The sequence below is a fragment of the Desmodus rotundus genome, chromosome 8 (genome assembly GCF_022682495.2).
Source record: "Desmodus rotundus isolate HL8 chromosome 8, HLdesRot8A.1, whole genome shotgun sequence".
Classification (NCBI taxonomy): domain Eukaryota; kingdom Metazoa; phylum Chordata; class Mammalia; order Chiroptera; family Phyllostomidae; genus Desmodus; species Desmodus rotundus.
This window is the reverse complement of record NC_071394.1, coordinates 18,942,187-18,967,707: the sequence shown is the minus strand read 5'-3', so window position 1 is coordinate 18,967,707 and position 25,521 is coordinate 18,942,187. Positions and strand designations below refer to the sequence as shown.

The 25,521-nt window shown below is 35.2% G+C and overlaps 1 protein-coding gene across 2 annotated transcripts in view; it reads right to left on the bottom strand.

The window, feature by feature from the left end:
* CSMD3 (CUB and Sushi multiple domains 3) overlaps window positions 1-25,521 on the bottom strand; it is an 885,055-nt gene that overhangs the window by 79,462 nt on the left and 780,072 nt on the right. For both annotated transcript variants that reach the window (XM_024572155.3, XM_045181698.2), the window contains 9 exons: window positions 25,057-25,266; window positions 22,254-22,442; window positions 21,387-21,564; window positions 20,387-20,532; window positions 6,326-6,406; window positions 5,530-5,643; window positions 3,046-3,234; window positions 2,517-2,663; window positions 16-204 (listed from right to left, as the gene is read on the bottom strand). In XM_024572155.3, the coding sequence (XP_024427923.2) occupies window positions 16-204; window positions 2,517-2,663; window positions 3,046-3,234; window positions 5,530-5,643; window positions 6,326-6,406; window positions 20,387-20,532; window positions 21,387-21,564; window positions 22,254-22,442; window positions 25,057-25,266 (1,443 nt within the window). The remainder of the gene's footprint in view (window positions 1-15; window positions 205-2,516; window positions 2,664-3,045; window positions 3,235-5,529; window positions 5,644-6,325; window positions 6,407-20,386; window positions 20,533-21,386; window positions 21,565-22,253; window positions 22,443-25,056; window positions 25,267-25,521) is intronic.

Here is a 25,521-nt window from a genome sequence, read left to right as displayed (position 1 = left end):
AATAAAATACTTTACCTTGACACGCAGGGACAGGTGCATCCCAGGCATGATACCCATAGGAAGACTTTCTGCACACGGCCGTGCTTTTTCCAACAAGTCGGAACCCTCGATCGCAGGCCCAGCGGACCACGCTATTAAGCTGTCCGCCCGTCTGGCTGATAATGTACCCATGAGGCGGGGATTCTGGTGTACTACAGTAAAAAGCTTTTCAAAAGAAAAAAAGTATCACTGTATAATTAACGAATCTGCAATTCCTTACAACCCAGAGTTATAAAAACCTCTAAGTGAATACCAGTACTGAAAAAAAATAGGCCAGCTATATGAATTTTATTTTATATGAACATTGTTTTTATTTCTATTCTCTTGACAATCTATTGACATAGCTTTTATGACTCACAGCTATCTCTGAACTTTCCTCTTTTATTTCTTATTGTCACCAAAGATGCCTTCTAAGTTGAAATACATTGTATTTTCCTAACACCAGAGAGGTACACAAACCCTACAAATATGTCAGTGACTTTGGGAAGCTGTGTTTTCTGTCACCCGAAGGGCCTGAAGGCCACAGCCTCGGCGAGCAGATTTGAGAGCATGCAGTTACGCTTCACTGTGACCTTATCTCCAGACACCAATGTCACGTTACACCATGCAGTTAATTTTGGTTTACACTGAAAAATGATTCTGTACATCCCGTAATCTTTTCTCCCAGTTTATTAAAGTTTCCATGCTATCAAGAGTGCTTACAAATGGTGACAAAAATGTCAATAAAATAAAACTTTTTTCATCTCTTGAAGTCTGAAATGCCACAAGATAATGTCAAGTGGCTTTTTCATGTATGTATACTTTGAAGCTATTCAGCCTGGCAGGATCCATTTACCCTTTGAAACGCCAATATATTCATCTGAGAAAAATGAAACTTTAGGGGTAAATGGTGGGAAATAGATTAGACTTAGAATATATGTGTCATAACCTGTCACTTCTAAAGGAAAAATATATATTTATTCAATATGTCCAGCTGTGTGGGGGTTAAAAGTGGTGTTCTCACTGTATTTATATCCAAATGTGTCATAAATATCAAATATATAAGGATTCATTCTAGAACATGGTCAATCTATTGCTTATAATGGTTTGATTTGAATGGTTTCCCTTTAAGTTTTTCTGGTCTTTAAAAATACAATTTAATGTGCTGACTTTTAAATGACATCTTGGGCACAACTTTAATAAAAAGACATTTACATTGTTCATATGATAGAAACATATATCCAGATATAAAATATCTTAGGGAACAATGCATATATCATAACTAGATAATATATTTCAATTTTTTAAAACATTTCTTCTTTGCAAGCCCAAAATCATTTTTTTAACTTTATACAAATCTATTTTGTGATAAAACTTGCATTAGTAATACGATGTTAATGATAAGATGCTTCTCATATGCAAAAGAAAATTGGTAGGAAGTTAAATCAAACTATCATTGTATGGTTTTAAAATCAAAGTAAATAGACAAAAATTATTTTATTTACATAGTTATGCAAATTAGTCTAAATGAGTGAAATTTGAGAGCATATTTCTAGAACTGAAATTCAAAACTTATTTAAGTATCTGCCTAGAATTGTTGTGTTACAATCGTTTATGAAATACTTATTAAAGTAATTTTCAGCTGACCCGATTAGCAATGGCCCATGGCTTGGGAAGACATAATCTGAACACCAAATGGAAAGAAATGACCAATAGGTTCTGAAGTCTTACATTACTGAGCACATACCCCTGGCACGTGATATGAATTAGGAAGGCCAAAAAAAAAAAATGGGAAGAAAGAAAGGAAGGAATACCACCTTTTCATAACGGAGAACTATTTATGTACACTTACTCAATAAGAAATTACTAACTTAGTCTAGGTACACCTTATAAACAAAAGGCATTTATAAAGAGTTATTTTGTGTTGAGATTATTTTCAACCCACTTCTTTCTAAATATTATTGAATGAAAAACAGTGAAACAAAGATTTATTTTTTAAAAACATTTTTAATGATATATTCATTTTCTCTCAACATTTAATATATTTAGCAAGTATCACAAAGTGATGAATAATATGAAAACAAATTAAACAGATTGTATGTTTATCTTTTGTTTAAACTTGTCATTTAAAGGTCTTAAATAGATCAGATATACACAAGTGAGAAACACTACTAACTTTTTGTGAGAGTTCAAGGGAAACAAATCTATTGGGGAAAAAAGCATTAAAATATCAGAGCTTAATTTATAATTAATTTAGATACAAATATCCTAAGTGTTTTTAATCTTTTCCAAAGACATATGACCAAGTTGTAGAATTATTATCACTATAATGAGGAAACTGAGACAGAGAGGATACATAAATTGCTCAAGAATCATCAATGGAGGAAGTGAGATTTAAATTCACGTGTAATTCAACAGTGTTGGTGTCCGCGCCCTCTCATCACAGCCATACGGAGGACAGAGATGGGATCTGTACAGGAGTTGTAAGTGTCACATACCTATATATCTTATCCGGAAGCCTTTCTTGTTATTGCCATGATCTGCTGACCACTGAAGAAATACTTCATGACCGTTGCTTGTTATGTTAAAAGCAGATGAATAGTCTCCACTGAGGGAAATAAGCACTGGACTTTGAATATTTGGTCCTTTGAAAAGAAAATAACACAGTTTAGATACAACTGAATAATTATCTTCCAATTTATCTTTAGCATTTAATATCTTTAGAACAGTATTATATATGGTTAAATTGCTCCACAAGCAATTTACCTCATCAACAACAACCTAAAAATAATATAAAATATTTGTTTTATACATATTAATTTCATTGCTAAAGAATCTACAATTTGTGAAATAATAACCAAGTTAACTACAATTTTCATACATATGGTATATAAGCAAAGTTGACGATGATACTCTAAAAATATAACATAAAATAATGTAAGCTGTTGTTTAAACTGAAGGTCTGCATGTATGATAAATAGTTGGGGCTGAATTTATGAATATCCAATAAACATAACCCATGGTTACCATCATACACCTGAAGAACATCAAATTCCTTTTCTGTCTGGAAGAATTCTACAAACATGCTGATGTTATATCCCTTTTCTACTGAAATGCTCCAGGCACACATCTGAAGATTTGGGTAACTGTCAGGATATCCAGGGCTCAGTATGACTCCCGTGGAATCGAGCCGTAATTCATTAGCAGGGCAGAGCACTGTCAAGGAAAAGTATCATTACATAAGATTAGTGTTTTAGGCTTATATGAAAACTGCCTTTTAAATACTGGATACTCCGCTTTCACATTCAATACTAGAAAAATATAAAAGGATACCTTGAGTGATGTGTTAGAAGAGACAACTTGTATTAAGCTTGCATTTCAAAAAATGGAGGAATGACCTAAAAATTTAAGGTATGGATTTCCACATTTTAACTTTTCTAGACAGTAAATAGATAAATAATTAAAATATGAGGCATTTAAAGTGCACAATCTCGCAGATTCATCTGGATGAAATCCATATATTTAATCACCGAATGTAATCACTCATTATATTTCAATTATATCAGTTTTTGGAATGCACCACATTTAGAATTGCTTTCCATATTTTAACTGTGAGATAGGAAATTAAAGAGGATCTAGGAAAAGAATAACAAAAATGATGCAGCATCATTTAGAAAAAGTAAAAAATCATAGTAATAATAATCAAGTAATTTAAAATAGACTAAAAACAATGCAGATTTCTTTTAAAATAATCCAATCTAATGACTGTTTTAGCAAGCTTGAGAAATTACTCAAACAAAAATGTAAAGTAAGCTTTTTAGCTTAAGTATCTGGTCAATTATTCAATATAGCAACTCAGCACGGACTCATTCTGAGGGATGATTTATTAACTTTTAGCTAGCATCTCCTGTTATTCTGAGACAACAATTTATTGTCTTTTCTTGTATTCCCCACAGCAGATAGAATAAAAAGAGGTGCAATTACTAATCTATAGGAAATTCTGATTTTAAAAATTAGATATTGGAACTCTAAAAGGTTAGTGATTGTGAAATAATTAGGTTATCCAAATAGTTAATTTTAATTTTTTAAATTATTAAATTGAGATTCAAATATAAAATAAAAAAGTGTTGCCCTCCAAGAGAGAGCGCTCACAATGTAGTCTGCATGCTGTGGTCGAGAAAGAAATTCTAGTATGTAATTGCTCATTCATACGTTCCTGTGCCTGCCCACATCATCTCCCATGCAGAATCGCCCCAAAGCTGAGGCTCTGCCTCCTCCATTCACATGTCTAAATTCTAAATTGATCCTAAATAATTTATTGTAAATATAACAAGATAGTTGTATGTAAAGAAGGAAGTTAAATAAATGGCATCTAAATATCAGGAATATATATGATAGATTTCAAAATATCCAACCAGCTTTGAGATGTTCTAAAATCATGACTAAGAGCAAGGTAAATTCTCATATTGATACTGGTTTATACATCCAAAGTGTTGTTCTTTTTGTTGCTGTAAAAGCCCCTTACGAAAATCCTTCCATCTTTTCTTAAGAAATCCAATGACACAGGAAATCAAATCTTAACCCCAACTTTTAGCATGTTTGATGTAATAAACAGAGCTTTTGTTTTAGACTTGTAATAACAGTAAAGATAGTGCACAGGAAACAGGTTTGCCTTCCTCAGAAAGAACCTCAAAGAAAAAAATAATCCAAGAAAATCTAATTGTATTTGAATTAACCAATATCTATAAATAGTTGCTATGTGTGATGCCATTCTGGATCCTAGAAGCTACACACATTAACACCACGTGATTCCTGCACTTCCAAGCTGCTGCACGTCATTCAAATCCATGCTGGCCTTGCCCTTCAGCATAGTGGATTCAGTGTAGTCCACCACACACTACTGTGCTCCACTTCTGTGTCTTTACAGCCTCATCTGTCCCTTGAACCACACTTCCCCATCTCTATTCTAACAGAGGAAGTCTCACTTGTAATTTGGAACGCAGGCCTCGGGGAGCAATGCCTCCACAAGCTCTCCTCTCCCGATCGACAGGTACACCTCATGTGATTCTGCAGCCCTCTGCCATGGCCCTTTTGCTGTGCTGACTTCACAGCCAGGGCTATTTATAACTTGTTTTTTGTTTTTTCCTCAGCTGCTCATACTTGACAGGTGTACAGCAAAGTTTAATGAATCAGTGTTTAGATCAGAAACTACTTTCAAATTAAGGCAATCAACATTGGAGTCTTTATTTAAAGTGATATATCTTATTTTCTACCTTTCAGCAAAAATAATTTAAGTAAGTTGAACTGGCTTTGGATAAATTAGAAAAAATAAAACTTGGAAAAATAAAAAAATAATGGTTAAAGTCAAATCTGAGAAATAATGGAATAAAAAAATACCAGTACAACTTGTAACATTACTGCTAGTTAAATATTAAATATTTAAAATTATTCCTGGTATTAAGTTAAACATAAAACAAGTATTTAGAAATAAATAATCATAATAATTGGTACCTTGACAGACTGGAGGGGCTCCATCCATTTGGAGTCGTTCTCCCAATCTGCATGTCAGAATTGCGTTACCCACCAAAGTAAACCCTGGAAGGCACTGGTACCTGATAATATCACCTATGAAAAAAAGGAAAGGCAGAGGGGATTTCCGATAAGCAACAGGGTGAAAATTAACAGGTGTTTCTAAAGCGACAGAAACACCTGTTAATTTTGAATCATTATTAAAAATCTATCAATTCTAAGTAGGGGTGATATTCAAAATATTGAACTACTAGTACTTCACAGGCACTGATCTATCAGCACTGAAGCTAAGAGTGAATGACCAATAAAACTGTACCATGCATGCCAGTTGGAAAGAAACAATAGTGAAGAAATAATCTGGTTGGTCCAGGTAGGATATTCATTAAAATGTATGAAACAATTAAAATTATTCTTAGTTATTGCTTTTACATTAAGATTAGGTTTACATTGGCCATTGATATTTCCTTACATTTATCAACCAAAATCAATAGGATGATGATAAAAGTTTATTATGGCAACATTATACAGTTATATGGCTCAAAATCCTGCACTGTTGTCTAATTGTACATCCCAGAAATACAGAATCCCTTTCCTTGCCTGCTAGTTAGTCCCCTTTCCTCTTTCCACTGCTGTCCATTCTTAAGAATTCCAAACTTTCCCCATCAAAGACGGAAGATGGTCTAAGGCAGGCTGTAACTATTCTTTATTTTTGTTTATTTTTAAACAAATAGCTTTGTTAACAGTGTGGTTTCTTTGAAAGTAATTTAACAGACGTTACCTATTTCAAATTCATCATCTTCTGTCAAAATTTCAGCATTCGGTACGGGGGGCGGAGGTTGGCACACTCTTAGCTGATAGGCTAGAAAAACAGACAATGTGTTTACTCTTCCTCTGAGTAGCTATATTTACTCACATATGTGAGAAAAAATTATGCAGGAATTATATATAAGAATAAGAAATGATAAAATTTATCAAGTTTTAATTATTTTTTTTAATCTATAACACTGAGGAAAAATAAATCATTCCTTAAATGCCCCAAATTTCCCGATGGTAAGAATGTTTGCATTTAACTCATTAATTTTTAGCCTTGTTTTCTTCCTTCGTGTTCTGCACTTCATAAAACCAGTGATTAATTTTCTTGGTGCAGTCACCATCTGAAATTATATGTACCAATTGATGTACTCAGCGCCTATCGGCCCCAAGGCTCATCGCAGAACCCTCTGCGCCCAGGAGTGTGCCTGGCACCCAGTCATAACTGCAAACAGGTACTCTGCGCTTACTCTATTCTGGGAGATAGTTTCCACACTTTACTAATATTAATTATAGTAGTCCTTATAAAGGTGTATTTATTTTATTACTCAGTTTATGTAACTATTTCTATAATTGTTCCCATTTTACAAAAGAAAAAACTATTAAAGTCTAACATTTGGCCTAAATCACATAGCTATAATATGATAGAATTGGAATTTAATCAATCATTTCCTTGATTAAGGCTTTTTTTTTTTTTTACTGGAGCTCCTTTTTTAATTTATTTTTTAAAATATGTTATCTTTATTATATTTATTTCCATTACCATTTAGTCCCTATAAACCCCCTCCTGCCAAAATCACCACAGTTAGAAGTCTTTAAAAAATATAATCTTGTTCATTCAAGAAACATATTAAACTACTATAAAATTTGAATAAAAATGTGTTTTATATGCTTAATTTCATCAATTAAACATAGAAGTTATTTATACACCTTGGTGCTCAGATGTGATAGAGTAAGACTTAAAAGACACAGTGACTCATGTGTGATCACACAGGTAGCACAGAGCTAGCCAGGACTCCCTCGAACATCCCTGAGCTTCAAAGCCCATCCCTTCAGTGTTTTCCCTATCATTACATTATTATTAGAGTATTGAGGTACATCAATTAGACCAGTTAATGAAGACTCCTGTCAAAGGAGATGAATGAGATGAATCTTCAAAGATGAGTAAGAGCCCTGACTGGTGTGACTCAGTGGACTGGGCATCGTCCTGCAAACCAAAAAGTCACCGGTTCAATTCCCAGTCAGGGCACATCCCTGGGTGGCAGGCCAGGTCCCTCTGGGGGGTGTGCAAGAGGCAACTGACCGCTGTTTCTCTCACACAGGGATGCATCCACATTTCTCTCTCTCTTTCTCCCTCCCTTCCCCTCTCTCTAAAAATAAATAAATACAATCTTTTAAAAAATGAATAGTATTTTTCCAGTTCTGAAGGGTATCATGGACAAAGAGAATTTCAGAAGTAGGAGAAAACAAGCAAAAATCTGAGTACCGATTCATCATCAAATAACAACAAAAACAATTTATAAGAGGTTAACTGTCTAATAAACTTCCAGGTTACTAAGGACAAAGAAAGGGAAAACAATTTGAAAATGCAGATGAAGAGGGATAAATCAAGGGAGATTTGTTTCAATATCCTGCTGTAAATTGTTGTCTGTCTCTTCAAACATCTTGCTTTCAGTACTAATTTAACCTGTTTATGAAAACCCTCGCTGTGCAGGGCTGTTCATTTGCAAGTAAAACACCACTCTACACAGACAGAGGAGTTACCACTAGAAAAGAGAATTGCTGGGAAACAAGCTCAGTTAAGAGAAACATAACCTAGATTTTTTTTTTTTTTAATTGTTGTTCAAGTACAGTTGTCTCCATTTTCACAGTTGGGTATAACATTAGGAATTTTGAAAATCATGTTTCTGAACTTAGACCTTAGACCTTAAAAGGGATACGATTACCAGGGTGAAAGGTAAGTGTAAGAAACACCAAAGGGTTAAGAGAAAGGGGAAGAGATACGGAGAGACTTAACATGGAGAAATTCTTACCAATCTATGCTTTTGAGAAGAACATTATATCCGATCGTAACATAGAGTGGAGGTAAACTCAGAAGTTAAGAGAAGTGTAGAGATGCCCGTATGTATATTATTTTACTTTTGTTTGACTATAAAGTTAGTTTTAATCTTCATGCTAATCATGTTACTGTCTTATTTAAAAACAAGCACCTTTTTATCATTGACAAATCCGTGACTATTGCAGTTTCAGAACGTGCTTAGAATGACTCAGGTGACTCAGCTGCAGAGTTCATGGGACTAGAGTTTGTAAATTATTATTAATGAGGAGCATGATGTGCAGGGATATGTCATTTTCCCAAGACAGCACGGGTGCTATGAGCTAAATTGTGTCTTACTCTCTGCCATGTCCCATCACCGACACTTTCATAAACTGTCCCCAGAGCTGAGGGACTGCCGTAGCATCATGGAGGGGTCACAGTGTCCTTCCCCCCCACCTCTATGACAGTCCGAGCAGTTCTACTCACATCAGTTTTATAGCTGTGGATTCTGAATAAACTTGCCTTTGAACCGATCTTCAACAGTCTTCATCTAAGTGATTTCATTGATTTCTTCACTTCAAGTCTGACTTCACGCTTCAAATCCCAAATTTACATTACCAGAATAAGCATTTCTTCTGGGCTCCTGACTGCCTACCCCCCTCCCCCTTGTCCCCTACTGTTATTTTCTAATCATAGAACTCTGACGGCGCATGTAATAATGCCTTGTTTCAAAATCTATTATTGTTCATCCGTTGGCTTGCTTGTTCATTGTTTGTGTCTCTATCTAGACTTTAAGTAACATGAGGGAAGTGACTTGTTCACAATTAAGTGAAGAAGATAATGGGGAAAAAAACCCTTTGCATCTTTTCTTTAGACTTTTGAAGGTAAAGCACTACAAAAAGTGAAATCATAAACAGCTTCCAGAAATTCTGTTTTTTAATCTTTGTCAATTTCTACTAGTTTGTTAAAATAGGTCTAAAATTTTTCCAATGTTCTTTTTCTTTTTGTTGCCAGCATCCTGGTGTGAACCTCTGTCATTTCATACCTGTTTTACTGGGTTGAGCACTATCCCCTAAAATGTCTATCTTTCTGGAAACCTCAGAATCTTACTTGGCAATAGGCTTGTTTCAGATGTAATAAGCTAAGCGGAGGTCAGACTGAATTAAGGTGAGCCCTTAAACCACAAGGAATGCGACCGTTATAAAAAGAGAGGAGATAGGGAGGGACACACAGGGGAGACATGTGATGATGGGGACGGAGAGTGGAGAGATTTTTCTGCGAGCTAAGGAATGCCAGTGTTGCCCAGCTGCCCCAGAAGATGCTTACAGCCTTCAGAGAGAGCACGATCCTCTCGAGACTTCTTCATATGTGTACTTCTGTGTCTTCACACTTCTAGCCGCCAGAACTGGGAGAGAAAAACTTACTGTTTTCTTAAGCTACCCAGCTGTGGTACTTTGTTACAGCAGCCCTGGGAAACTAATACTCCTATATGATGAAATCGGTCTACAGGATATTTTCTGGCTTCTGTGTCTTTCTGGTACAATCATTCCTACAGATGAGTGAAGTGGTGCAAGGGAATTAAGACAGTATTTACATGAAATCCACTGTCTGCAAAGGAGCCAGCAAACGTAAAACCAGCAAAGAGAAAGGTCAGTGGGGCTAGGGGCTGGGGTGAGAGAGAACCCCAGGAGAGTCTATGGGCTGGGCTCAGGATTGGTTTATTTCAGTTTGAGGCCAGTGGGAAACCTGTGAAGAGTCTGAAGTCTGGGAGTAACATAATCAGATTTCTCCTTTTAAAAATTAACTCTGGCTGCCGTAGGAAAAAATACACACAGTTGGAAGGGGACAGGCAAATGTGTTCACCCAGACTGTACACTGCAGCAGGTGTTCAACAAACACTTGTTGATCGAGTCTAAAAAAACTCATGTGTGTCCCCGAATGACTTGACATTAAATTCAAAGTCTTGATTATGGCCCCCAAGGGTCTCTAGCTTTGTTTCATAAACTTCACCCCCACCTATTAACTGTTTTATATCTTCAGCTGCAAGTAAACAGGTAGTTCCTCTCTGCTTAGAACTGAAGTACCCTGACTTGCTATGTCACCCAATTACAACACCATTCTCTCCTCACACAAAGATGTTAAACCGCATCGCTTCACTTTTTCATTTAAAAAACCTTTGAAAAATCAAACCTGTCTGCAACCTACCCTTACCGTGGTCTCTTCTGTTCTCTAATCAGCGTAGCTCTCCAATGGTTGCTAGTGTAACACTTAATAATGTGGCTAAAACTTTAGGTTCTATATAACTTTTTAAATTTATTTTGCTTTTTAAAAAAAAATATTGTTGTTCAAATACAGTTGTCTCCCTTTCCCCCTATTTTGCTTTCTTTGAAACCTATCTTCCTTTCTCATTTTAAACTTTATTCTCAGATGACTAAAATAGAGACATTTTCACTAATCATGCTACCTAGAGTTACCTTCTTACAGTTACTATGTTTCCCTTGTCTTGATTTCCATGCCACCGATTTTCACAGTCCATAAGAAGGATCTGTTTCCTGTCCATTTGCTTGCACTAGAATGTGAGCTGTGTGAGAGCAGAGGCTTTTGTTTATGTTGTTATCTTCCAACCCCTAGGGGCATAATGCAGTAGCTAACATAGCAATACTCAGTAAATATCTGCCGAGTGCTGAATTCTAGAAAGATGAAAAACTACATGGTAAATGAGTAAATTACATGTACGTACTTTCTTATGATATTGAGCATAAACTTAGTCTAGACTCTCTGGGTTTAAAAGTCATTTCTAAGGCTGACAAATGGGGAAATTTGGGGCAAGCTGCCTGTCTTCCGCCTTATTTTTTCCCTCATCTGTAAAAGAGTAATGATAACAGTAATAATTTTATGCCACCTCAAAGGATGGCTATAAAGATCAAAATGTTTATATATGCAAAGCACATGGAGTGGTGCCTGGCACATAGAGGCACTGTGTATGAGGAAGCCCTTATTGCATGAGATTGTGGCATTTTGTTTCTTCCGGATAATTGGTGTTGAGAGATAAATAAAAACATTTGGTAAAATATTAATACTTTCTGTTTTTCCCAAGTTTCACTTTTTACTCATGAAAGACATTCTCATCTGGCAGTTACTGAAATAATTACAAGCCAAGGTTGGGCACATTATCGTCATTGGCAGGACCAGGCTGGAATCAAGCAGCGGTCTGAGGCATGATGCCTCACATGTGTCTCACTGAAGGCAATAGTGGGGAATTAGCACTATTCCCCACTATTCCCCACTCCATAGCTCTCTGACCTCAGGCAAATTGCTAAGACTCTATGATTCAATTTTCTCATCTGCAAGATAAACACAAAACTAAGATGGAGTTAATAGATTGTAAAGGGCTTAGAACAGTGCCTGCCGCACACTTCAAAGGGAAGCACAAGCCCTGTGTGTCGAAGGTTAACCTGAGCCCGGCCTCTGTGATGGCAGCTGTGTCCCCAATGCAGAGACTCTCAATCTGACGTGACCCCACACACAACCCCGAAGCCATTCCAAGGGCTAGTGTGCATGCGACTTCCCAGAACATATCAAACAAGTCATTTTGTTTCTACTCTGCTTTAAATCGCCTATACTTTGGAAATGCTGAAACTGTTTATTTATTTTATGTTGATGCACAATACATGACACTGTGATTTAAAATCCTCGAGTTCAACAATGCATTTTAGAGTCCTGTATAACATATGCTGTATGTGTCTGTGGTTTCAAAACTGCTAGCACAATGCCCAGGAAATCGTTTTCGACACATACTAACTGATAACTAATTGAATCAAAACATTATCTCATCCTATATAATGTATATAGTTTTGTTACTTTGGAAGAAAATAAATGGGTTTAGGATGAATACACCCAACACTGTATAAGTTAGAATCATAGGTTTCGATCTGGAAGTCACCCAGTAAGTCACCTATCCTAATTGCTTTATGTTGCTGCGGTAGAGGGAGGAGGAGACCTAACGAAGTGGAGTGAGCCAGGCTAGGCCACACACCCAGGTACGGGCAGAAGTGAAATGTTTAAATGAAATTAGTGTTTGGTATGAAGTCAAACTAGGTTTGGCATTAAGTTTCTCAAGTAGCAACTTGAGCACCGACTTCAACAAGGTTCTTCAAAGAGTGCGTGTTTGTAATGAACAGTTTTTGAAAGAGCCACTTGCAAACTACATTTGTCACAATGTTAAACCAAGAAATGGCATTATACTATAATATTTTCAAAAAGCTACCAGCATTTTGTACCCTGCATTCAGCAATATATTCTTTCAAATAGAGAAACACACTTGAACTAAGGAATGCATGTATTGCCTATTACATAAGTGTAATTCAAATGTTTCCAAAATCTAAAATAAATAAATAGTGTCATCTAAATTTTACATAGTATTAGCATATATTTTGGTTCATGCTTTTCATGGATTATTCTATTTAGAAACAGCTTCAGAATTATGACCATTAATGAAAAAGCTGCATAACACAGATATTTACACACTTAGAATAGACATTTGACCTAAATCTGTGTTATCTTTAGAAGAACCATTTATTTGACGTGTCATTCAGCTTGAGAACACCATTTACAATTTAATAACTATGTGAGGACATATTCTACATGTTGGTATCTTTTGAGGATGGCTGTTATTTGAATCATGCCTTGTTTTGGTTCAAGTGTGTGTAGCTGCCTGGTTCCTGGCCAAACACATATGCTTCTTGGAAATACTTTAGCCTAAAACAGGAGGGGGAGAGTGGGGGGAAAGGTACAGAGAATAAGTAGCATAAATGATAGGTGGAAAATAGACAGGGGGAGGGTAAGAATAGTGTAGGAAATGTAGAAGTTAAAGAACTTATAAGTATGACCCATGGACATGAACTATAGGGGGGGAATGTGGGAGGGAGGGGGTAGGCAGGATGGAGTGGAGTGAGGGGGGGGAATGGGACAACTGTAATAGCATAATCAATAAATATATTAAAAAAAGAAATACTTTAGGCTTTGATTCTGGAGATATTTTTTGGTTACCTTTAATTTCCTATTTTGTTTGTAATGAAACATCCAACCTAATTCCAGAAAAGAAGCTGCATTTATCTACTTTATTTCAATGGAGCTATTAAAGGCTCTTCAAAAAAGACAAAGCAGAACACTGGACAAATTGCCATTCTTCCTCTGAACCAAAAGGGCACAAGTGCACAGCCTTCCTGACAAGTAAGAAGACAGTATTTCTTACAGAGGAAGAAAAATGTAATATTCTCTGTTCCATTATAAACTCTAAGATCTCTATAACCACTGGCATACTTCAGTGGCAACCCAGATTAGTTCAAGTAAAATAATTTGACGATTTGGAGAAAAATTGCAAGAGAAAAGCATTGATAATTACATAGTCAGTTATATAATTCTGGAAATGTTATTTAAAAAGTTATATAAAATAAGTTTAAGCAGCTCCACATGAAAGCGGACTTAGGAGTGTTTATATAAATCCTCTCTCTGCTGGTTCTAATGAAGAGGAAAAATAGTAAATACTATTATTCCATTTTGGAAAAAATCTGCTAGTGAGTTGTTATGAACCACATAGGTAAGTGTCAGCAGTGGTTAAATTACACTACCAGTATCATCTTTGTGCTACTAATATTTTGTAATTGGTTTCTTTCCCTGCCTACAAAAAGAACCTTAGAAATTAAGAGAAATGCTCAGCCCCAAATTTAGAGATGATACAGAAAAGTCTCTGACATGAGAAATGAATCTGCAAGATCTACCTTATTCCTGGTATTTCCCTAGAGATGGGATGACAGAAGTACAGTAAGCAAAGCTATCGGGAAATCTGAATTACCCATAAGAAAATTCCATCATCTGTTGCATGAATTGACTTCTCCATAATCACGTAGCTAATTGAAAGTATCCTGTCTTTGTGCTCAGCCCATTAGAACCTAAAGGAAATGTGCCAAGAGTCACCTGGCTTATCAGGAGATAAGAGCATATCAACAGTGACAATGTTTCTTTTTCAGTCTCTAATTTCTTCTCCCCGTTCAATACCATAGTTGAAGTGCTGTGGTCTGTGAAGGAACATACTATAGCTATCGTTATTACTTTAAACGATTCTGCATATTAAAGAAAAGAAAAGAAAACCCAGCTCTTGTATGCTGTCAGCTGGGAGCTGGCCCGGCTGCTACACCATGATTTTCTACTGTCAACCATAAGAAGTTTCACCAACAACTAATGATAATTATTTGACCTTTTTGGAAAAACACAAACACAAGACCTTTCCATAATCATGTCTGAGTACACAAAGAAAGAAACAAACAAACCAAAAAATACCCCACAAAAAAACAAAGAAACAAGAACACAGTCCAAACAACCAAACTGACCAAGATTCTTCCATCTCAGCTAATACGAGTGAATGCTGCTTCCTAGTTAGTGATTACAGGTTAGGTATGTTCCAATCCTCTCACCTTCTAGAAAAAACATACTAAGATACCCCATTGTAGGACTGCTCCCACTTTCTGATTGCACCCAATCCAGAGGAAAGCATGTGTCCTTGAAACTTTCCAGAGCCACTGAGCACTGCCTGAATCCTATTACTAGCCCCTCCTAACACCTTCTTACTGATATGCCACAGGGTTCCTCAAGGTGCGTTGTCTCGCTCGTTACAATGAGCCAATACACCCAACTTTATTTAACTGAGGTTGTGTTCCTGATGGACTTTGGCTGGAAGGGGCTGACAGTAAGATACTGTAGAAAATAAATAGCTTATCAATAGGTGTGCACATACAGCAAGATGTCAAAATATAGTGAGCAATTTTGACATGTCTTTTAGTTACTTAACTAATCACTAAGTAGTCATTAAGTAATAATAAATGACACTAACTCATAATAGCTTCATCAGTTTGGTATTCAGCTTCAATATATGTATTTATATATAATTCTATGACATCTATAATCCTATGTTCTCTAGACATCAAACAACGAAACACTTTATGAGTTCAATGCATTATCTACTGAAATATGAAAGGAGGTCAGGCCTTCTGGTTGTGTGAGGCGAAGGGTCACACAGTCCAAAGCAGTGCTGATTTATGTTTTATGTGAAATGGGTCTTTATAGCTGCAGCAGTCTCTTTTAGGATGGGACTTTCTGGAGTTAAACATACTTGTCCCAAAATACAGCATTTATTGTAAATCCCACATAATTTTAAAGGATGACCTAAAAGACAGTGCAGTTCTTTTAAATACAATTTTTGAAGTAATCTGGAAGTCAGCATATAATCAACTCATCTTTTTATAGAAGATGTGCCAACAATAGAAAACAATAAATAATCTGTTATTAAATCATATTATGATTATTAAGAAAAATCTTCTGAGTATAAATTAAGGTACCCTAATACTCCGATATTAAAAGAAGAGGTGACTTGGATAATGGATAATGGATAAACATTAAAATGATACCTTCTGCTTTAAATTAATAAATATGGATTCTGGCTATACTACAGCCTCTGGCTATTTTGATTGGCATAAGTCAGATCCTCACTAAAACTTTTTTCCTCTCCTCACAGTCACCATAGCACATTCTGGGACCTATAAAGAAAAACATACTAAGTATACTAAGTTGCGATAAACCTATGAACGTGTTGTAGTTAGCTTGTAGGTCCTGAAGGAGAAGCACTAAGAAGTCTGAAGCTCCAAGTTGTCATTAGAAGGGGTATTTTCTAGAAAATAAGATGACCTACCATCTTGCTAAAAATGAAAATCCTTTCTGCTCATTTTTAATTAGGTTTATACGCCATTAAATACGAGCTGGGCATGGGACAGTACCAGTTTAGGACATTGCCTAGCACTTAGTTATTGCTGCTGCTGTTGTCACTATTTAAAAAGAGGCCATTCTTTGGAGTCAGACAGACCTATTTTGAATTCCAGGCAGCCCTTGTATTTATTAGTTCTCTGGCTTTAGGTCGGTTACAATTTTTTATTCAGCTCTTTCATTATTAAAATGGGAATAATAATGCTTACCTTGCAGGGTTGTAATAAAAATTAGCAATAATGCATGAGAAGTACCCAGTGTAGTGCCAGGCATATTAAGTTTTCTGTAAATGGTAACTATTGCTACTATAGTGACTATTATACAGAGTCAGTGTCTGCAAAAACATGTGGTTAAGTAGGTTTTGTGCAGTTTACCTCCAAAGAGTCATTGCTTAGGACTGAATAGTGTTATTATTTATCATAAGCCAACTACATCTTGACTCTATGGCAGATATCAGGAAAATTCAGCAATACAGAGAGAGACAAAAACATTTTCTCAGGTGAAGAAAAAATATGATAGCTGGGATAAAGCAGCTAAACATTTATGCCTGTCCTATTTTTTCATTGCACAGAAATTGTATTTTTCAAAGCTTTTTATGAACATTATTTTTGATCATGAAAGGTTTTATGGAAGTGATATTTTATAAAAGACAGATGGCTGGCTAGATCTCATAAAGGAAGTTCAGGTTAAAGAGAAAAAGAATAGTGTTTTTCTTCTTTACAAATATATTAAAAATACACTAATAAATAAAACCTAAATGATCAATATGACCTTAAGAAAATATCTGAAAATATTGATCTGTCAGATTTCAAAAATAAATACACTAGCCCTAAGAAAACCACTTCTGACTTACAGGGTTGGGCACAACAGAAGCAACTATTGAATCAATAGTGGACTTTAAAGAAAACTAAATGGAGGAGTAAACCATTCTAAACTTAGCTATACTTAATCAGCTTAAAATAAATGTTAAATAGTAAATTATCTACTGGTTTACTTATTTAAAAAATACCAAATTTCTTGAATGACTTTTTTTTATCATTGCAGGAATTCACTTTGGCACTAAGCTACAGGTACTGAATATGGGCCCAAGATATAAATATTATATTTTAGATGTATTAAATTACATTAGTTTTATAATACTAATTTGAACACTGGTATCTTTTTTTTTGTTTCTTTGAGAGGGAATTGGCATGCATCTATATATTATAAAATAATCTTTTCAGAAGTTGTCACTAGTACAGCTAAAAAATTCAGTCAAACTCTTTGAAAGGATCTGAACACACATTCCCACTGTGAGACTAACATACTATTAGTCAGTCAATCAGTCAATAATAAAAATATACAAGAGTTACAAAGCAGAAATATGCTATGTCTTCAAAAATTCATTCATTATTATTAAACTCACAGGCTTGTAAAACAAGATGCCAAACTGTACTTAAGTTCTCAAAAGTTTGGTAAAAAGAGCAAGTGCAACCATAGAGAAGACGTAGCAATACCTATGTGCTCGAATTATCAAGAAATGGAGGAAATGGGACTTACGGTGGGGAGACTTAAGATAACTGAGCAACTATTTAGGAATGGAAGTTCAGGAGGCGGTGAGAGAAGGAATCTGCCTGGAGTCAGATTTGATAAACACTGGGGAGTAAGATTCAGTAGACCAGACTGCAGGGAAGCTTTACATTGATTTAATGCAGGCCTCACGCGTTCTTGAAAAGACGGGTCAGGATGAAAGCAGTGCTTAGGAAAATTATCCCAAAACAGCTGTGGGAGTGTCAGGCATGTGTCAATTTTAATACGAGCCCCGGCTGCATCCCCAAATTTCAAGGTTATTTTAAGGTTTGGGTAATATTTCCAGGGATGTTGATCTAAATGGTGGGATTCTCTAGGCTCTGGCAATTGTGTCTTATTATGAAATTATTTAAAGCATAAAGATAAATGTCCTATCAGAAAATCTAAAACGTGAGATAACTTGCGGTAAGAAGAGGAAAACGCACGGAACATCTCCTCCACCAGGCGCCCTGATAACTGTGTGTCCCCACTGCCTCCAATTCTCCTCTCATCTCAGCAATTCAAGTGCTGGCAACAATAGCCATGGCGGCGGTCATTTGGGTTGAGCTGTGCAAAATGGCCAATACTCAGCATATTTTTACCAAAATTTTTTACGGTTCAGTCCAGTTTATGCCAGTAATTAGAGTGATGGCTACATATACAATGTCTCACTCATCGTCTCAGCAATCCTGCCACGGTGTTTTACAGCAAAAAAGGTAATGGTCCGAAGGGTAACTTGTCCCCAGTCAACAAGTCACTGGAAAACAAAGCACCCCAAAATGCTTAATGTTCTTATTCCTAAGCTAATTCTATTTTTTATATATATATATAATTTCATATAGATTATAGTTTATATCATTATATATAGCTTATATAGTTTATATAAGCTACAATTCTTATAGTTTAGGAATAAGAAGATCAAATGTGTATTTGTGAATATATATTTGTGTGTATATATATGTATATTTTGACCTATATATATAGCTCAAAAACTACTTACAAACAGGTGAAACATATTTTAGTGTGAGAATATCCTTAAATATTCATATAACTGTTTGTATAAATCTACATTCATATGTTGTGTGCAGATATACATTCTATCCTGTTTTCTACATGAGTGCAAATACACAGACATCTTTTTCTCTGACCTTATTTTCCCTTTGAAACATGTCCTAACTTTTATAATAATTTTACATTCTTTATAAGGTTATCTTATGGATATTTATTGTCCATTTATTGTTATTTATTCAGGCAGGACACAAAATAATAAAAATATATGCAGGCATCCATAAAAAGAGAAAATGTTCTGTACAAAATGTAGTCAGCAACTAATTCATCCTTCAATTTTATTATTTAATTTATTGGTTTCTGAGTTGTGATTATTTATTAAAATAATAAAGCTGTTGTTATAGCTTAGACTATACTACATACTGCTAGCATCAATGTCCAAGTCGGTAAAAAAGGCAAATGAGTTATTTTTGTAGCAGCCTGAATAAAAGTTGTCTAGCTGCCTGTCCCTGTCTTGCTGGCTATGCTGGAATGTACACACAGCTCCAGCAGCTGTGCGGCCTGTGGAAGTTCAACTGTGTACCATTTACCGGCTGGTAGGTGCTGAGATTAGGCAAATCAAGTATTTTCTGGTCTATGCTCTCACTACATCCAAACCTGATGCACTTTAAATGTGAGCATAACAATATTTGACTTAGCATATTTTTCATAGAATATAAGATTTGGGTATCAAAGCTTTGCTTTGTGTTAAAAAAGATGAAAGCATTAAATTGTGTAATAGACAAAACACATGTTCATGTTGCAAATTTTCATATAACTTGCAAATGTAACTCAATAGCTTATTGATCCTGTGAAATGTTCATGGAATTCATCTTACATAATCATATAAAACAGAATGTTTTCATGGAAGTATGGTCACAGCAGAAAATGGTATATAATAATTAGAAATAAAATGATATTTTATATATAATTAAATAAAATCAATTTGAGATGCAAGAAATTTTTTAAAACTGTGAAACCACCTGAATGCTCTTTTAAAAAGTTACCCTTATAACGTGACAACCCAGAATAATCCTATACAAAGAATTCAAATTGAAACCCTTCATAAATTATTCTACAGGAGTAAAGCTATGAACTTAATGATCTGAAATAGTCACTTGAAACTGTAAGAGTCTAGAATAGATGTGGTTTTGAGACAAGAGTATAAATGATTAATATGATTCAAAGCATAAAGATATTGGGTAATCGTTTTAGAAAGACTCACAGCAGGTTGAATAGATTAAACATTTTGTATTGAAAAATCTATTAATGTCTCAAAGTTGACATGCAATAAAATACGAACAGCTGGTTCTCTTTTATTGGTTTCCATGTGAAAAAAATGATCATTTTCTACTGGGTAATAATCGAGTGATTTTTTTCTTATTTCGATTTGCTTACATTTTAACTTCCCTAAGTGTTTAGAAGAGGTTATTCTTTGCAAGTAAATGTATTTGAAATAATAAAAAAAAGTGTCAAATTGTAATACCTTTTCAATCATTGGTTCAATACATTTTACATTCAATTATCCAGAACAATTTTAAACATTACCAAATGAAATATAAACTCTTAGATAATACAAACCATGATAACTGAGCACAAAAAAGCCACTTGTTGTGAAATCACTGTGGAATTTGATTAGAATCTGATTTGAAGTGCTGTAGACTGATTCCAAAGCAGTATTGCCACTGAACTGCCCAATCTGAGGGGAGTTTTGATCTGGCCCATCCCTATTAGAAAGAGACACAGCAGAGAGGGAGAAAGAGTAACATTAATTTTGGGGAGTTTTCTGCCAAGTGTAGTAAAAGTATTACATATGAGATGATACAAAGTAGGTGAGAGAACCAATGAGTGGCAAGTCATATCAGTATCCTTTATGTTTATATAGGTGATAACATTTAAAATGTGAAGTATAAAAATAGATCACAGTTCTACCTGAATAAAATACAGTTATCAATTATAGTCTTTGGTTTCCGACCACAACCCAGAGCTTCCCAAATGCTTGAAGTTTGCCATCCTTTTATTTTCTTCAAAATAATCTTGAGTATCACAGACTGTCAAATTTAGAAGGGATCTTAGAACTCACACAGTGGTTCTATTAACCATTTTCAATAATTAATTCAGATATTTTCTTTATATTTTAGATGATGTTTAACAGGATAATGATACAAATATATTTTATAACAAATTATTGTGATAAATTCAAAAGTTATATTAAATAATTGTGATTTGAATATAGGCTTTCAATTTTCACTGGCTTTGTAAATAGAGAACTTTCTTACCTTAAACTTACCCTGATATGAATTCTCTGTTTTTGCATATTAATTTAATCATGCATTTAAATGTTTGTCCACATATAAAGTTTGCGTTCGAAGTGTTTAGCTGCTTTACGAGCAAATAAGCCAAATTCTTATTTCTCTTTTGTCTCATTCTACAAAACACAAACTGTCACCTTCAGTCACACGATTCGAAGATCGGATGGCAATTTCTGTTTACAGAGGACCGTGACGTGCATTTTCATCCCGACCTTGTGTCGCTGGTATGCATAGCTACCAATCAATCAATAACAATGGCCCTGGCTTACCACACGGTAATGAAATCATAGACTGGTTCTGTTTGAAGAACAGTGAAATTGATGTAGATGCCGTTCCCAGGGGGCACTCGTACAAGCCACAAACAGTCTTGAAAGTTGGGATATTCATCAGGGTACCCGGGAGAGTAGATGGTGCCATTCATGGCAGTGATATTCCCTCCACAAAGCGCTGCAGGAAAGGTGTGACACAAAAGGGAAAATAAAACAAAACAGCAATGAGCTGATTCGAGAAAAAGACAAACATTTCACACCTCTTAAGCCGTATAAAATACATCTGTATTAGTTTTTGCCTCAGTGAGGTGTATAAAATGAAGTCGCAAACATGAACAAAATAGAGTCAGCTTTTATTTATTTTTCAGTGTGATGCATGCTACATAGTTATTAACTATCGCTAGATTAGTAAAGCATGCCATCTTCATCTTCTCTTTTTCCAAATACTTTATGAATATATATGATGTTAGCTCTTGTCTTTTACCATGTCTGCATATATAAGGTCTCACAAGAGGTTCAAGGCATTATTATTTAAAAGTTTTTTTTTAAAAAGAAGGAACCCAAATTCAGTAGCAGTGTCTGGGTTACTGGTTTTGAGGGAATGATTATTAAACACACACACCTACACCCACACAAATACACAAACAGGAGAAGCTGTAGAGTGTTAACTTTCTTATGTTCAATGGGGAAGGTTTGGACTTCTTCCAGTAATAGTAAAATCAGTTATTCATTATGGAGCCTTAAGGGTTGGACCTATGTGCTAACCCTAGTTACTCAAGTGAAAGGGAGACTCTATGTTTAGCATGCTACTTGAAGCGGAAGACAAAAAATGTGCTAAAAAAACTACTGAACATAGATGAAGCATACCTTCACACCTGGGAAGTGGATGATTCCAATTACGACTCACTCCATGAAGACAGGTGAGAGCTGAATTTCCAATGAGTGTGTACCCAGGGAAACATTCAAATGAAATGGTTTGACCCACAGTAAAGTCGTTGCCAATGACAAAGCCATTTCGAAACGGGCGTGGATCAGGGCAGCTTTGCAACTGGTAGGCTGCAAAAGGGAAAAAAAATTCTGCATTTTGGAAGACCACAGATGGGGTACTATTTGCAACTTGCAAAATAGATGCAGTGCTGCTTGTAGTTGGGTTATAAGTAGCAATTCAGGTTTATAATAAATGATGTTAATGAGAGTATGTTATGAATTTTTTCTCAAGTCTCCAATTTTCACATTTAAATGTTAGTACAATTCATAAAAAATGCATTCAGTGTCTTCACCCACTTATGCAATCTGAATTATAAGTGTTAATGAAAGTGTAAACTACTCTTACAGCCACAATTTTAATCAAACACATTCTGATGTCTTTATACAGAGTGTAATTGCTTCCTAGTTACATTGCATATACATAGAATAAAATAAACACACATGTAAGACTAATTCTGAGCCTTTTTGAATTTTATTTTTACTATTTTTTCTCTAAAAGAAACTAGCCACCATTAAGTTTCTCAAAAGCAGTTATTTAATCATATAAAGTACTAGGAAGCAAATTTCCTCCTAATGTAAATTTTGTACTCCAGTTATCATGGTACTTTAGCCACTGCAGCATACGCACCTGCGCACTTGTTCCTACTCCTCTCATTCTCATTCTGCGTGAGATCGAAGCTCCTGTCTGTTCTGTGTGTCACTGTATCCTAAGCCTTGTCAACTGCCCTTCACATAGTAAGCGCTTAATGCACTCTGCTGAGTAAATTTTGAGCCTCTAAATAGTGTATACAATGCATTTTTCCAAAATTCAGGAAGTTCTTAAAGTCTCATCACAAGATCATTTAAAACTAACATTGGTTTCTGACCCTGCGTAAATTAATGTATTTCTCAAAAATGCCATTACCTCAATAATATCAATGCAGTAGAAGAAGAGATAGTTTTAAAAGTCTATATAATTCACAAATAATATGTAGTGATGATTGTAACGCCTTATGGCTCATGTCAATAATATTAATATTAGATCAATAACAGTAACAGATTCTTTAACTTTATGCTTTTATCGTACAAAAAATTAATCTTTTCTTCAAGGTCATATTGATTAAAATGCAGTTAATAAAGTCCAAATTCCAGTTTTATATCATTCAAATATGACCATTATTTTGAGCAACTGAGAAAAAATGAGGGCAGGGAAAAGAACCTGAAGCCAGGTTTGGGTTAAATAGCAAAGTGCTGGCGTCAGGCTCCATACACTTTCCCGAGAAGGACAACAAAGACAGCGTTGAGTCTTCTAGCAACAAAGAAGAAAATAAATTGTTGCCCAATTGTTCCCGAAATAATTAAATTCTTTGGGAGCATAGTTAATTCTGTACTGCAAGGTGGTAGAAATGACTCCTATTTTATGTAAAGGATAACATGTGATATAGTGCTCTTATATCTGCAAATATGATTCAAATTTTAATTATTTTAGTCCCATGTAGTTGGATGTTACAGTATCTCCTTTAACTGTATTTATGTGTCCTTTCAGTTACATGCACTTTTGTGGAAATCACATCCTAAAGTATCACATACTCATGAGGTCCTTAATAATTGTGGCAGATGTATAATCAAATTTTAAGTTATTTTATTAAACACTGAAGTCACTGGAATTACATCATTTGTGTAAAATATCATAACTTTAAATATTTCATTTTAAATCTTAGACTTTAAAGATACAAAATAATATAAATAATAATAATGGCTAAAATGCACTAAATACCTACTAATGGTATATACCATGGTATATATTTTACATTCACTTTATAATATAAAGTTCAAAACAACTATTACTAACATGAAAATAAAAAAAGAAAACATGGAGTTGAGTCCTAGGCCACTTTAGGTTGAACAGGGGCATCAACCTTTGATTCTACATCTACCCACGTTGAAGCTATTCATAAGGGATAAAAATCTTGCTCAGAGTCATGCAGCACTTTTACATCAGAACTAGGCCTAATAGAATACGACTGTCAAAGTGTTTATTTCTGCCCTGGCTGGTGTAGCTCAATGGATTGAGCGCGGGCTGTGAATCAAAGGGTCACCAGTTCAATTCCCAGTCAGGGCACATGCCTGGGTTGTGGGCCAGGTTTCTCATGGGGGCCACATGAGAGGCAACCACACATTGGTATTTCTCTACCTTTCTTTCTCCCTCCCTTCTCCTCTCTATAAAAAATAAATAAAATCTTTATAAAAAAAAGTGTTTATTTCCTTTCTCATGGCTATGAAATGGAATCAAGGAATATCATATCATTCTATCATTAAAGGTTAAAAAAAACAATTTTACATATATTAGATGAGTACTAAAAATATATTTCCAACTCATTCATTTTAATATAAAAACTAAGGTAGATATTTGATGTCCAGCTTGCCTTGCTTAACTGCCTTGCCTTGATAGGCTTAATTTTATTATGCATTAATTCAATCCCTTTGTTCATTATAGGGTTTTTCTAAGACCTCAGAATGACATCATTCCCAATATACGTTTGCCTGAAGATTGCATAATTTAAAAAATCTTGCTAACTGAAGCTTGCCTTAGTTTAGGTTATTGCCCTTCTGAAACAGAAAATAGAAAATTCTTAGAGTTATTTAGATTGTTAGTAGCTGATTTGGAGCTAAATCAACTTTCACTTTGTGTTATTCATCTCACCTTGGTATACAATGTGAAACCCTTGCTTGTTTTGTGAATAGTCACTGTGAAAATACAGGCTGGTTTCATGAGTAGTGCTAAATAAGGAAGATGGGATTTGCGGACCACTAAGTCGGCCGATAACAGTACTAGTTTCTGAGGTTCCACTTCTTACTTCCAAATAATCATGTATAGTTTCTGTAGAAAAATTAACAAACTGGAGATGTACACCTAAAGAAGAAAAGCACACAAAAGACTACTTTATTTTTTAATAAAGCAAATGCACACACACATAAACGCACACGTCCACATGAATACACTTGACATATTTCCATGTAGGCTGCGAGGTGTATTCTCTGGATCCGGTTCCTGGGGTCGATGTCTGCCCAGGGCAATTAACTTTGCTAGAGTTCAGAGAAACACTACTGCTCGCAAACGCCCACTAGTTGTCACAAGAGGAAATGTCTTCCCTTTTACCAAGATGCC